This window comes from Maniola jurtina, chromosome 5 (assembly GCF_905333055.1).
Source record: "Maniola jurtina chromosome 5, ilManJurt1.1, whole genome shotgun sequence".
Taxonomy (NCBI): Eukaryota; Metazoa; Arthropoda; class Insecta; order Lepidoptera; family Nymphalidae; genus Maniola; species Maniola jurtina.
The window spans coordinates 12,090,433-12,105,885 of NC_060033.1; the positions used below are offsets into that span (position 1 = coordinate 12,090,433).

The window sequence follows — 15,453 nt, forward strand, 5'->3', positions numbered from 1 at the left end:
GTTAACGGTTACATGTTCGATTTTAGATTTTGCAATCTATTTCAAAATACATTTCTGGATTAAATTGCGCACGTACTTAAGCTGCAAATCGACCGCTGTGGCTGAATGTGACGCTGTAAGAACGCTCCATCTAAAATTCTAAAAGGCAGAACATTCAGCCGCAAACTATTTGCCTAATGGGTTCTAAAACCTAAGGCTACGAATACACCTGTAAGTTTTACTCACGTAAGTACATGATTAACTTACAACTTCACTAATGTAATCCCTCTTACAAGTACATTTACCTTGGTAAATTTGTTGTCAATTAATTAGGTAAGCTACTTACGTGAGTAAAGCTTACAGGTATGATCGCGGCCTAAGTGAGATCGCAACCTCACCCAACTGTAAATATGTAACCAAACGTTGTTACCAACTACAACAGAACAAAAACATGCAAAAAAAGTAAGCATAATAAATCTCTACCTTGGAAAAGAAAAGCGGGAGTTGATTCCACTTGATATTTTATTTTTCATAATATATTATTATTGTAATAATATATAACTATGTCCGTTTATAAACTATAGGTATTCTACGTAGTCATCTACACTTCTTCCTTAACTCCTAACATCTTAAATACACTGCAACAAACAAAAAATAAAAATAAATCAAAAATTCCCGTGGTTGGAACTTTAGGTGCAAAAAGTTTTATGTGACTGACCAGTACGCTTTACGTAAATGAATTTAAGATAATGTCAACAATAATATAATATTATTGTTTCAACTCGATGAATAAAGCATGCGATAAGAGAACTCATTTTGGTCTGGTGTATAAGAACTGAAAATGCATTTTGTAAAAAAAAAAAACATTGAAAGGCGCAACTGTTGTTTTCAGGAAGAACATAAAACCAAACCCTATTAGATTCATCTAATTATTCAAAAATGTGTTAAAAGCTTTTTTTGTAGATTGTAGAGAAAAATGCATTTTAGACAAATACTGGACACATTTACAATCACATAAAACTTTTTGTTTTAAAAGCAGTTAGGTATATGCAAAATTCGAATAACATGCTATAGCAAAAACTTCAAAACTAACTTTTGCCTTATATTTTGAATGTTTAGAACTAAACTATGTAAAGGATTGGGATATTTTAAAATATCTAAAATGATGATTTTGTCTTGAGTTATAATCGTTAAATTAACTGTCTGTTAACATAGTGGGCAAGTTCTATAAATCAAAATACACATGCGTGTGTGTGTGCCGTTTGGATTTGTGGGTGAACAGTAACACTAATATTATAATATCGTAGGTATCACATTCTCTTCATCGTATGTGTGTGTGTGTGTGTGCGTGTGTGAGAGAGAGAGAGAGAAGTTTGAGTGTGTGTGTGTATGACGTATGTATGTGAGAAGTGTGTGTATGAGAGATATGCGTGTGTGTGTTGTGTGTGTGTGTGTGAGAGAGAAATGTGTGTGCGCAACAGTGGGACATGCTCACCGATTTGACGGTAGCCTTGATGAAGTCCTTCTTGTGCGCGAGGTCGAAGTCCGGGTAGTGGCTGTACACCTGCTTGCACACCGTCTTCATCGTGATCTGCTCCAAGTTCGCGCCCTCTAGGATCTGCTTCACGTACTTCTTTATCTCATCGTCCTGGCATTCAATAACAAATACACATTTCAATCTCTGGGCATTAATCTTAATATATAAAACACAAAAAACTATTCTACCTATGTTCGTTATACACTTAGAAATTACCCAAACAATGTGCCCCAACCGGTTTCGTTCGGTTCGGTTTTAGAAAGGCAATAATGAGAAGATTTTTTTTAGCGTTAGTAGTCGTACACGCCGGGTATCCTGCCAGTAATAAATGAAGTGGAAATTGGAACAGCACGCTCTAACAGGGTTGTAAATTGTAGCACCTAAGAGAGGTATGTGACTTACCGTGGGCGGCCGCTTGGCTTTCTTGTTGTCTGCGGGAGCGTCGGACTCTTCTCCGCTCTCATCTTCACTCCCCTCCTCCTCATCCTCTTCCTCTTCGCTGCCCTCCCCGGACTCCTCGGAGGAAGCCTTCTTGCCCTTCTTGGCCGGCCTGCCTGCAGGTTTTGCTGGAGCCTTCTTTTTGGCTAATAGATGACAGCAAAAATTTGTATATAACAGTAAAGCGGATGTTATTTAACTGACTTCTAAAAAGAGGAGGCTATCAATTTGGTGCGTTTTTTACATACACCGATATTTTTATGTATGTATTATATGATTTTTGATTGCAGATTTTTTAATGCATTGGCAGCGTAAATATGTAAGAATGATAGTTACCTGGCGGCGTTGGCGCTTTCCGTTTGGCGGGCGTAGCCTTGGCGCTGGCCTTGGCCACGGCGCCCTTGCGGCCCTTTGCCACTGGCGTGGGCGCTGGACGGCCGCGTTTGGACTTCGGCTCCTGTGGACAAACAATACAACTTAGGGCCTGAACGGACACGATGTATTGTAAGAAGTATGAATTGTTGCCATTTTATGTTAACACAAAAACAAGCCATGAAACGAGTTTTATAACAAACTTGTTAGCTCTACTATTTGCTAGCACAAAGGACAAAATATGTCTGGAAAAAAACGCAATACAAGTTTGACATTTGGCATTTTTACATTCACAAAATAAATACATTATACACTTACATCGGATTCTTCCGCATCGCTACCGGACTCTCCGGCCTCGCTTTCACTCTCCGATTTGTCACTTTCCTCTTCGCTTTCTGATTTTGCTTTTCGCCCGCGCCCTTTGGTAGCAGCCGGCTGGGGAATTAAAATGTTCTTGAAAAGTTGTGTACATTTCGCAGTTCTATAATTGCTGGACTTACTAGCTTAAAGGCAAGTTTACATTATTCCAGTCCAGCAATCGAGGTCCAGGGCTGGATTGCAACTGGAAAAATGTAAACCGGCACTGGAATAGCACATGACAAGCGTGCCACGTACACATACCTTGCCCTTCTTCCCCTTGCTCTTTCGGCCGCCGCGCTTGGTGGGCTTGGCGCTGGAGCGGCGGCGGCTGGTGCTCTTGCGCTTGCGGGTCACGCCGCTCGCACCCTCGCCGCCCTCGGGGTCGAAGTCAGAGTCCGCTTCCGACCCGCTCGGGTTAAACGAACCCTGTCCAAAGTTTAACATTAAATTATTGGTCTTCGGTACCCTTATTTTGACAGCAACTACGTGATTTAAGCTTACGCTTAGTATTGCAAGATGGCAACTTACATCAGAGTCTTCAGATCCATCCTTTGGTGGTTTAGGTCCTTTGACTTTGGTTTCTGGATCAGTTTCATATTCCTCATCTGAATACCCTGTTGGACATAATCATATCGTTTAGTAACTATTGATTAATGCAATTTTTTTTTGATTTACGTCAAACGCAATATTCCTATCTAAGTCGAAAGTATACGGCATATCCATGTAACTTTGGTTGCGTGGGAGTTCGCGCACCAGTGGCACAAGATGTGGAACAGATTGGCACCGTGTCATGATTGACTGGCAGAGGACTAGCAGATGATAAGAGGACTTTCCAGACCGCGAAGCATGGGGGGGATATGCGTTTTTGTGTAAGTCTGCCCCAGAAAGGGATGTACGTGTGCGCGCGTTGTATAATCACCTCGATTGTGTATCTTGACGGCGGCGGATCTCCTCGGACGGCCCCCGGGCGTGGCGGCGGCGGGCGGCGGCCTCGCCACTCCGCGCGAGTGCGGCGAGTTCGCGACCGGCTGCTGTAAGAACCCTACTATCCGAGTCGCCAAGTCGTTGGGACCACCTGAACAATAAAATACAATTAATATGTATGTATGTTTGTTTTTGTTGAGCACAAATCACAAAATAAACATACAAAAGTAGCAAACTGACTGTGAACTGGCAACCGGTACTATCTCAATTCAACTAACTTTATAGGATGAAGGTATAAAAAAAAAATCCTGGCAAGTATGACTTATATACCTTCAATGTAACTCTCTTCTAGACCTCTTTTGATTGAGCATGATTGTCGTCAAGCGTCTATTTCATAATTTAAAAAAAAAACCATAACGGTAAGTACCCTTCTTGTCCAAGTCAAGCATTTCGCACATGGTGCGCAGTTGTTTGAGCTCCATCTTGGAGGTCTCGTCGAGCTTGGCCTTGTACTCCGCCGAGCCGATGGCCCACTCGTAGCCTTTGAACTTCTTTATATTCCGTTTCACGTTGCGATCCAGGCATAGTTGCTGTGACAAAAATTATTAAAAGTAAGACATCATAAATGAAATACTATAAAGTGTAAAAAATAAAATTATTTTTAAAACATTATTTTGAAGAATATAACACCCACATAAATATAAAATGACCTCAATGGGAGAGATCATTCGATCGAATCAGGGTCTGTAATTTTTTTCAACAATGCAGACAGCCATTTTTATAAAACCCAAAATACTACTACTTTATGAGTTACAATAAAATCTAAAAGTTAAACTACAACACTTTAATAGCGGGTGTAGTAATGACATATTTTCCATTGTCTAACTAAACAACAAAAGAAATTTCGTTAAAAGAATTTATGTGCCATCATTTTCACCAATTTCAGGAGGAATCATAATTTATTACAGTAATAATTTTATTTGTCAGTGGTATATGGTTGAATGTTTTAACATGAATGAACTTACTTACCCCATATAAATACTGATGCAATAATTTCTGGTCCTGTGTCTTGAACCGTGATAGCGAGATCTCAACGTTGTTGATGTGTCCCAAGGGCAGGCCCTTGCCCGCTGGCAGCGGCACCGGTGGTTCTGTTGGCTGCAAACAATATTTCGATTGATATACCTGCACCATCTAGAATAATAATGTCTTCACGACCGAATTTCAGTCAAAAAAACAAAAAACCCTACAAATTCTAGAGGTTGTGAGCTTATAGCTCGTAAAATAGTCTAGAAAACACCTTGATTGCAACAGGCCCATTCATTGGTAAGATAAATTCGATTAGGCTCAAAAAATATAACTATTAAATAAAATATTAATTAAAAAGAATTCCGCCATGGGGATTCTTCGAGGATTTTATGAATCCCACATACACATTCATATAATGTTAAAAATCATAATCGTCTCTGCTATGATGCAGACGGGCAAAATTAAATTAAATTGTGCAAGCTAACAAGTTACCTCTTTTTTGGGTTTAGGTTTGGGCGCCTCCTCCTCCTCTTCTTCCTCTTCCTCCTCCTCCTCGCCCTCTTCCTCACCCTCCTCCTCATCATCGCCCTCCTCTTCACCGGCTTTAGCTTTCTTCACCGGCTTCTTTACTCTGTACGACATATTAAAGTCTCATGGCAAGGCATATCGCAACCGTAACTAATATGTATCTCAATTTTATCAACTTTACAGATGGAAGAAAAAACTCGTCTTCTTCAGCTAAAAAGTTAGCCACTGTAACCGTGACCTTGCTAGTATACGTGCTTTTCAAATTTTTGTTCAAAACTAACTGTCTATCAACTTACTTGTCCTTAGGTTTCTTCTCGTCCTTCTCATCTTCCTCATCTCCCTCCTCCCCTTCTTCGTCTTCCTCCTCCTCCTCTTCTTCATCTTCATCCTCCTCCTCAGTATCCTAAACAATAAGCATTTATTTGTGCCCACTAGGGTACGTACATAAAACCTTTGAACGAAGTGACATGTCACAGTGGGAATGGACCTCATTACTCACTTCTGAAACTGGTTTTCATTGATAGATAATAATTAACTCTCTATTTTACTTATTGAAGAAGTTATAGAGATCAAAAGATCATAGTTAGACCATAATATCATTCATAGATAAACTAAAAACCTTGATTGCTCCATAGCATTCTTTTAAGAAAAATTAGTTTTTGAAGCTTCTAACGTTTTTTTTTTTAAGTTAGTGGCATTTTAGTTAAGTGATAATGCAATCAACTTACCTCTTTTTTAGGTTTTTTCTTTAGTGCTGCTTTCTTGCCGCCCTTGTTGTTTTCTTTTACATCATCTTTTTCATTTTCATCGTGAGTTTCACCATTTTCTTCCTAAATTGAGAAAGGAACATAGATTTGTATCTAAGTATATCAAAATACAAAAAAAAATAACGTTCGCTCTCAAAGTTTCGACCTCAAGGTCATTTGAAACGTAGTGCAAATTCGATGTTTCTTTATTTTCCCAATAGCATCATCCGAAAATGCGCAAACAATGTGAGAACGTAAGCCGTGCGGCGCGATCGCCTCGTACGATGTTTAATGGCGCCCATGCACACCTATATGACCACTACACCTGCACGCATAAATCCCTTCTGTTTCTCTCTTTATTTCGTAACTCATGCTACGAAAGCCGAAAAACTAAATAGTATGGATGGGGTCGCGAATTCGCGCCTCGCGGCGTTTTTCGTCCGATGTCGTATCCGTTTTGTTGTCCAGGACACAGGACAAAGTTACTGTGAAAAGGGTTTACTTTGCGAGGATGGAAGGACATTGTTCACGTAGATCCAAGTGTAGAGCAGACGGTATTATGTTAAGTGTGCTGGTGCTACTTCTACTATGACGTACCTTTTTGTCTACGTCAGCCTTTCCGTCTTTTTCATCTTTAGAGTCGCTAGCAGGTCCGTCTTCTTTTCCGTTTGCAGTTGTTGATTTTGCATCACCTGTGTACAACGACATTACAAATTATGAATTACTAGCCGTCACCTGCGACTTCGTGCATGTGAAATTTTGGTATTATCAAGCATATCATGTAAGGAATGGTTCCGTTCAGGCGGTTCATTTTAGGGTTCCGTATCTAGAGAGAAAAAAGAAACCCCCGTTCAACTTTTACGAGCGAGGGGGTAAAATAGGGGTTTGAAATTGTGTAGGCCACGCGAACGAAGTCGCTGGAATAAGCTAGTAATTACTAAGAAATAGTAATTTATTTTTGATTAAGACAACGTCCCAATTAGCAACATCGTGCACGGCCCACGAAGAATAGGCGCTGGTAGTAAATAGCAGATAGCTCCTACCTAAAGCACTAAAGTTGCTCACATTACGCAGATCAGCGATAACTGCACGACACCAACAGTTTGACTGATAACCAACAGATAAAGGCGTAGTTACAATATTACGAATGTGATTCATCATTTAATTATACGTTTATTATTACATGTATTGTTTGATTTGCATCTTTCTTTTATTTCATAGAGTAATATTTTACAGATTCACATCCTTAAGAGTACACCTCTTACGCGCTTCTTCTTACAAACGCGCCTATTTTTATATTACTTGTTCTAGATATTTAAGTAATAAGTAAAATCATAAATAATAAGTAAAATCATATTTATTTTGAAAGTTACAACCTTGAAATATCTCTTTTTAAGCCAAATTTTGAGGCAACTTCGTGCGTAAATAAACCATGTAAGAAACAACAAAAAATTGCAAATCTACTGGCCAAACTTTACTCAATAATGATTTGAAATGTCTTTAGTTTGTAAAAAAAAAATTGCAAAAAATTAATTTAATTAATGTTGATTAGAATAGCATACTCTCACGCTCGCGGGAGAGCATGGAGTGACCATGGAGGGCACTCTTAACCACGACACTGCGTTCGGCGTAATGCTAAGTGCTTGTAACCGTAGGATGTCATTCTAACGAGGACGTGCGAGGCGGACGCACAGTGTGGTATTTGACCATTTTGTCCGACTTGTGCTTTTTATCCGACTGCCCAAAAAAGGAGTGTAATGTTTTCAGGATTTATGTTTGTGAGTTTCTTTATTCCACTATAACTTCTGCCTGGACGGATTTGGATGTATGGAGTATCGTTACAATCCTTACATCATCCTGGGTGACACTGACTGTGATTTTTTTGAAAAAAAAAAAAATCAGTATGGCGGCTGTATGGCGCTATTTTCAAATGTGAAAATTTTGATTTTTAGTTCGCTTTTTGGCAGAGCAGTCGTGTTTACTATTTTTTCATAACGAATTCCCCCTTCTAAACTGGGAATAGAACTTCCCCTTGTGACAAAAGTTATATTTTCGGAGATAATTTTTGAAAATTTCGATTTTTCTTGCCTAGAACGTGAAAAATAATAATTTATTATATTTTATCAATCATTTATTTAATGGATGTATAAGTATGCCTAGAGTCGCATTTTTAAATCACGTCATTGAAAATGTTTTAGTCTGAAATAAAAAACTTGCCTAAAAAAACGGACAAAACCACACTGTGCGCGTCATATTATATTGTGTAAAACGCAGCATTTTCATAGCTTGGCTCATTGAAGCTATTTCCGACATATTATCTAAGATATGAAAATGAAACGATAGTATTGAAGAATTCACACATTTTGGCTAGTCCTGCTTTACACAATCTCTAAGCTGAAGAAAAATTTGAGAGGTCTAAATTTTAATGCTATCCTTTTCTACAGAAAGTATATACGAAAGGGATACCTGTCATTTTGGTTTAAAGACTGAATACAACAGAATTAGCCTAATTATCTCGCTACGCTTCTTCGCACACCCTCTTCAAAAAAGGCATCATATAGGCATTAATTTCACTTAGGGAGAATTCACACGTATCACAACTACATCACCACAACCGGGCACTAATTTGTATTAAAATAAATACTTAGTTTAATTCACAGGGATGACATTTTGTACCCAAATTTAATTGTGTGGAATGTGGATGCTTCTCCGGTAAGAAGCTTCGGCCGTGGCTAGTTACCACCACCCTACCAGCAAAGCTGTGCCGCCAAGCGATTTAGCGTTCCGGTACGACGCCCTGTAGAAACCAAAGGAGTATGGGTTTAACGAAGACTACCATATGCCTTATAGGTTAGCCCGTTTCCATCTTAAACTGCATCATCACTTTCCGCCAGGTGAGATTGCAGTCAAGGGCTAAGTTGTATCTGCAAGAAGCTGCAGCGACACAATTCACACGTAACCATGTCTTGACCACTTTTTGGCGCTGCGCTGTGGTCTATTACGCGACAGGTTCAGATGGCAATCGGGGTTTGAGCGTTTGCCCTCGTTCACCCGCAGCTGGTTAGCGCGGGGGCTGTGCGGATCTACGCGGCGTCCCCACCCCGGTTGCCATCTCAACCTGTCGCGCACTATACGTGTGAATTCTCCCTTAGAATCCGACAGAGGGTGGTCTCGCCTAGAGACAACCAGTCGACTCCACTAGTAACATTGGCTCAAGTCGGCAACTAATAATATGTATCGAGATTCGAATTTGGCCCCCAACCGCACAGATCAAAAAATAAATAAAGTCAATTTAATAGTCGAGATCATTTTCTAAACGGAGCCCCCCGTCATGACTACAGCATATCCAGCGCGAAGACTTTGTCGCGCCTATGTCACGGATCTTGTCGACTTTGAATTGAAATAACCGGTTCTTTCCGGACTTTATTTCCCGCGTAAAATATTTCTTTGCGATCACACTCGAGGGCTATATCAACTCCTGTTAATAATATAGTATGTACTTCTTTTTGATACGCATTGTTGTATTAAACGTTTATTTATTTTTATAAACATTTGTTTTCCGACAAAAATGTAGACCACATTAAAATGGACTGACGGACAACGAGGTGATTCTCTAAGTTATTCGTTCCGGAACAATAACTATAGTTAATTAGTTACTGGTATACTTATCTACTAAGCAATCTTAGCATCTTCATTGCTACATTAACATCAAGTTGTGTGTGGATGTTATTTAAAATGTCAAATGTACAGACGCCCAACTCAGGTTGGCAGCCAACTTGTTGGTACGTCTATACTTTACCCACGGAAAGTTCTACTAACTTCTGAGACAAAAATCTCAGTGGGCGTTAACCATTTTGAAACACCAACCAATCACAAACGAAACTATGTTTTCGATTTAAATTTCGAATGTTTTTTTTTGAAAACATGTTTGTGATTAGTTGGTGACTCAAATTAGTTAACGCCTACTGAGATATTTGTCTCTGTCGTTTCTGTAGGATAAAGATTAACTTATTTCCGTGGATAGAGTACAGAAATTATTACTTCGAGAGTAGATTTTGTACAGTTGACCTGTTCAAAATTAATTTTTATAAATGACCTACCAAGTTAATTAGGTGTTTCGACTTAAATAAATGCCTAAAATTTGTTCAGATGACCTACCAAGTGAATTCCATATTTTGACTTTACTACAATTACAACTAGTAAAAGCGAAAGTTTTGCTTTCTAACTTTTACTAGGCGTATGTTTATTATCTAATTTAAACTTTAAGGTACTCACACACCTACAGTACAACCAAATTAATAATGCGCATAGAAATCTTCGTCACTGTTCGGCAACGGTCGTATGATACACATGATATTGACTCCTATTTGTTTATAACAAGGTGCAAAATGCAAGTGCATTGTTTAGGGCTCTTACGATTTAATGATTCGGAATACGACAATTAGCGAAGATCTGCATGCGCATTATTAATTTGGTTGTACTGTATATTATGGGACAAGGCACAGGCACACAAAATGAGCTCATGAAGATGTACCTATAGTCCGTGACAGGTTGAGATGGCAATCGGGGTATGAGGCCGGGGGACGCCGCACACCCGCACGTCACTCGCATCGAGTTAGCGCCGGGGCTGTGCGGGTGTGCGGGGCGTCCCCTCCCCGATTGCCATTTCAACCTGTCGCGTACTATACATTATATTGTGCAAAAGTTAGAACATGACAGATGACAGAGCACACCTTTAAAATAAATAAGACCTTTGAATCTTTTGAAGTTAATAATGTTTATGCTATTATGAGACACAGACACACAAAATGATCTGTGAAAATGAAGATGTTATATTATACATAATTATTATCGTTCAATGGTTAGTTAATGTGGGTGGCAATACAAACAACCTCTGTCCCTCCTGACTCAGCGTTTTTGCAGAAGTTATGACGAACTCTGTGAATTTGTAATACTAGAAGCATAACAAATGATGATGTTACTTCTTAAGGAGAAAATAGTTTATTCACAATAAATTACTGATGTTTTTATTTCAAATAGGAAACATTATGAATAAGTATAACTTCAACATAGGTAAGTAAGTCTCGTGACAATAAAGAATTAAAAATGGCGGCATTAATCATTCCCTCTCACATTCTGAAATGTATAGAGCGTATTTAGACTTTGCTCAGACGTAAAACAGAGTTAAAAAGAGAGATTTATGTAGGTAGATCATTTCTGTCTCATTTTAACTCAGTCTTGAGTATGAAGGTGGATTCTGGCAAAGTTATTCGACGTTTGGAGGTTAAATATGAATTAATAAATACAGTGTACTGTGAGATGGAATGATTAGCGCTGTTTCATTTCAATTCGTTTCTTTATGTGCACCCGTTATCCCTATACTTGAACCTTAAGCAGTTATAGTTTTTCCATTTCACGAGTGTGCGTGACACATGCCTGTGTTTAAATAGTAGCGGTATAAGTAAATGTGTGCGTTTGCAAGCGCTTGCTCGCGACTGATTGGTCCAACAGCCACGCACACTTACGCAATGTCTTTTATACGACGTAACCACAAGTAAAGATCACGCGCGCTCGTGAATTGCAAGAGCTGCAATACCCTGTGACAAGGACAAAATGATCTCATGAAGTGAAGCCCAGGTTAGAAACAATGTGGGTGACGGAACACAAGAACTTCTGACCTGGCGTATCCTTGGGTTCTACATCTGCGTTACCTTGGACTTCGGCTTCTTGAGATAGGGACTCACCCTTGGAATCCTGTGAAGATTCATCTTCCGTCGTGTGCCCGTCGCCCGCGCCGGATTTCTTGTCTTCATCCTGCACAAGTTTATTTATTATTATATGAAATGGGATGACTTTATTTGCTAATGGTCAAATAAGAATAAGAATAAGAAGTATTTATTTGCTAATTAATCCTGTTGATAGGTTACTTACGGCCGAAAAAAATAATGAAATCAATCTTTAATCTATTGATAAGTTACTTAGCAACATTGTTATTTGTAAAAAAATGTATGATATTTTTTGACAAAATACCAATGTTACTAAGTTACTTATTGACAGATTGATTTCTAATTTCGGTTGTTAGCAATGTTATTTGTCATAAAATATTGTATCGTCTTTTTGACGTATTACGTATTAAGAAATACCAGAAATACGCTAAGTGATTTATCGACAGATTATGGATAGATCAATATTTTACGAATTTCGGCCGTTAGGCCTCATTTACACGATAGGCGTTAAAAAAGCTTCCAAATAGAACAAATGTATTCCCAAATATACGTTCACACGTCAACGCATTTTTGCATGTGAATAGATATGTAGTTGGGAATACATTTGTTCTATTTGGAATTTTTTTAAGGGATGTTAAAAAAGCTCTCATGTAAATGAGGCCTTAAGGTGGTTACAATTAGATGACATTTTTTATTCAGTATGTATAGAATCAATTTATTGTTTTTTAATCATTATCACCATGATTGTCGTCAAACGAAAGACTGTTGGACATAAGTTTTTTTTTCGGACTTTCAGACACGCCAGTCTGGTGCCTCCTGAATCCAACGGCTCCCTGTGAGTAGGTGGTCTCCCAAAGCTGCGCATTCTAGTGCGAGGTCGCCATTCTACCACTTAGGGATACCAATTCCCAACATCATTGTTTTCCAAACTATGTGCCTTGCCTAATGCCACTTCAACTTCTCAGCCTGTTGAACTATGTTGGTTACTCTGGTTATTTTTGATTTTATTATTTATATTACAACATTTTTAGGGTTGTCACTTAAACATTAAGTACATGCCTAACTTGGCGTTGTTTGAACCAAATTCAATTTAAGTGGAGATTACACTAATTTAATCACAAGTCTCCATAGGTTTTTGTGATTAAATTATTTTAATTTAAACTTAAATTTTTGAATTTGTTTCAAACAACACAAAGCAATACAGTTTGTATTTAGCTTAATTTAGTATCAATATAGTTTAGAGATTTATGTACAACAGAATTAGCAGTTTTAAGACTAATTTGCTGAGTAATTTTGTTACACGATTATTTGACTAGAACAGAAATTAAGGCCCCATACATGTTGATTGTTGGGCTAGCACTTTTCTGGCCAACATGTATAGGGTCACTAAGCCTGAGATCTATAGATTTTGCTCATGTCATATGATTTTACATAGTTAAATTGAGGCAGATTTATGTTAGGAACTTAAATAATCATTAACTGTCTTAAGTTTGAGCAATTGTCAGTGCAATTTATAGATCTATCTTATTGTACCTGAACACACAATGATATTAAATATATGGCTTAGTGCATTGAGCCAACATGAACTAGGACCATCATAAAGTTTTGATCAATATAAGGTGTTTGATTTCTAGTGTTTACTTTACAAGTTAGACAAGAGAACCGGTAACTATCACAAAAAATGTATATGCAGCACAAACTAGTACTTTTACTTTGGATAGTTTTGCTTTGTAAGTACCTAATAGTGTCAGTTTCATGATAACAGTTACATTTTTTTTGTATGAGCACATTTATTTTTGTATCATTTTGTGTAATGTCTTAAATGTGTGGTTAGGTAATGTGCTGTGATAAATGGCAAGTCAATACATTTTACAAAACAAAATGAGTCTTTAAAAAAATCAGACTAAATATAGAGTAATGAACAATTTTATCTGGTTAGCAATCAATTCAAAATGTACACCTTTGCTACCAGTGGCGTCAACTACTTCGCCACCAATCGATTCTCAACCTTAAGGTAACATACATAAGAAACAAAGTTCAATACGCCAATACTACACTACCGTATTGTCTATGTCATATACATAGAAGTGTACATTACAACTGTACATAATATTACCAAAAATATGATTTTGAATGTTAAGATCGAATTTATATCTATATTGCGAATAAGTTATATTTGTACAGAATTTCGATCATACAATACATTTGCATATAAGATAAATCGCACGAGACGCGAAAAAAATCGAATAGCAAAACTAAGGAGGTCACCATAAAGGCCCCCGAGACTGGGCTCTCCGGTTTTATTTACATCGCCCGTCGCGTTCGCCGCGTAAATAAGTACGCGCCAAGCAATGGTTCAGTGGAATAACATCATTTTGCGATATGAACGAATAGAAATTTCGCAAGACACAAAATATCAAGGTCATGCGGATTTCCTATCAATGTCATACTATATCTTGCACATTTAACAAAGGCCCTGCAAGCAAATGCAAAGGGGCGGGGGTGCGAAATATCCGAAATAGTGAAAAATATCCCATTAAAATCAGTTTCGTTAACTGATCAAGACCGCATTCACAGTTTTTATTGCGATATATTGACTTGTATCACAACCCTTCGTGGCGTAGTTCCCGCGTTTAGCGGGAAGCAAACGTTCTGTCAGCCATGTTGAGACGCAGGCAAACATTAGTGATATAACACGAAAATAACACCACTTCACAGCTCAAATGGTCCTTATTAGATGCGCACCAATATATTGAAAATTAATACTAATACATTTTTCACAACTATACCTGATTATCACTGATTTTTGCTTTATCGGTATCACCCGACATTTTTCCTATGAAGAAATTGAAAGCGAAATTCCAAGCGTCTTCAAACACCGGACAACACAAATGCACGCACTCACAACATAGAAAAAAAAAGTTTGCGTTTTGTTCCACGCGGTGCAAGTTCATATATTTAAGCTGGTCTTACACATCCGGATTTCAGAATCGTATTTTGAAATTCACATTTTGAAACTGCTCAGTAAAAATGCAGATTTGTCAGTATCTGATTTTTTCAAATCAATTCTGAAAATAAGAATGTGAATTACGAACATTTTTCGACTTAAAGTCTGTTCATTAACATAATGATATCGCTACCTAACTTATGTAGTTATTATTGTTCAGATTATTATTAAGATTGAGAGATCTAAAAGATACATTATGATTAATAATACAATAATATGTTTTATTGAAAAAAATTGGTTGTCTGTAATGTCGGTTTACTGACGATAGTTGAACGTGACAACAAAGGCCGATTGTGCTTCTTTGTCGCTTGTTCCGCGCTCTCGCTTGCACTTCAAGCCTTACATGGAACGCCTCAGAATGACTCATGCGGCGTTACCTCGCCTACGCGAGGTAACGCCGCATGAGTCATGTTTTATCGTGCGTGCAGCCGGCTCTATCGAATTATAAGACGTTGTCACGTCAAAAAAAATCTGTATCTGTTTATTTATTTGTAGTAAAAATTGGTTGTCTGTAAAGTTGGTTTACTGACGATAGTTGAACGTGACAACAAGGCCGATTGTGCTTCTTTCTCGCTCGTTCCGCGCTCTCGCTTGGACTTCAAGCCTTACATGGAACGCCTCAGAGCGAGGTAACGCCGCATGAGTCATGTTTTTTCGTGCGTGCAGCCGGCTCTATCGAATTATAAGACGTTGTCACGTCAAAAACCTCACCGCCACTTTCACCTCCTTTCGTTGGTGTTCCCAGATTTATTTGATTACAAGATGGAGTTATTCAAAGGCCAGCAACGCATTGGCGGTTCCTCTGGT

The 15,453-nt window shown here is 38.3% G+C and overlaps 1 protein-coding gene across 3 annotated transcripts in view; it reads right to left on the reverse strand.

Annotated features, from left to right (window-relative positions):
• The window catches only part of LOC123865537 (protein DEK), a 19,728-nt gene extending 5,174 nt beyond the window's left edge, over positions 1 to 14,554 (reverse strand). Inside the window, exons 1-16 of one of the 3 annotated variants that reach the window (XR_006795988.1) lie at positions 14,429 to 14,554; positions 11,592 to 11,727; positions 6,511 to 6,605; positions 5,896 to 5,997; positions 5,464 to 5,570; positions 5,132 to 5,270; positions 4,640 to 4,768; positions 4,038 to 4,200; positions 3,606 to 3,761; positions 3,215 to 3,300; positions 2,948 to 3,112; positions 2,645 to 2,761; positions 2,291 to 2,411; positions 1,919 to 2,100; positions 1,475 to 1,627; positions 463 to 617 (exon numbers count right to left, since the gene is read on the reverse strand). Coding sequence is in view for 2 of the 3 variants with exons in the window: in XM_045906625.1 (XP_045762581.1) it covers positions 1,475 to 1,627; positions 1,919 to 2,100; positions 2,291 to 2,411; positions 2,645 to 2,761; positions 2,948 to 3,112; positions 3,215 to 3,300; positions 3,606 to 3,761; positions 4,038 to 4,200; positions 4,640 to 4,768; positions 5,132 to 5,270; positions 5,464 to 5,570; positions 5,896 to 5,997; positions 6,511 to 6,605; positions 11,592 to 11,727; positions 14,429 to 14,470 (1,893 nt within the window). In the remaining variant the exon portion in view is untranslated. The remainder of the gene's footprint in view (positions 1 to 462; positions 618 to 1,474; positions 1,628 to 1,918; positions 2,101 to 2,290; positions 2,412 to 2,644; positions 2,762 to 2,947; positions 3,113 to 3,214; positions 3,301 to 3,605; positions 3,762 to 4,037; positions 4,201 to 4,639; positions 4,769 to 5,131; positions 5,271 to 5,463; positions 5,571 to 5,895; positions 5,998 to 6,510; positions 6,606 to 11,591; positions 11,728 to 14,428) is intronic. The other 2 variants (XM_045906626.1, XM_045906625.1) reach the window with 2 other exon arrangements.
• Positions 14,555 to 15,453: the final 899 nt, after the last annotated feature.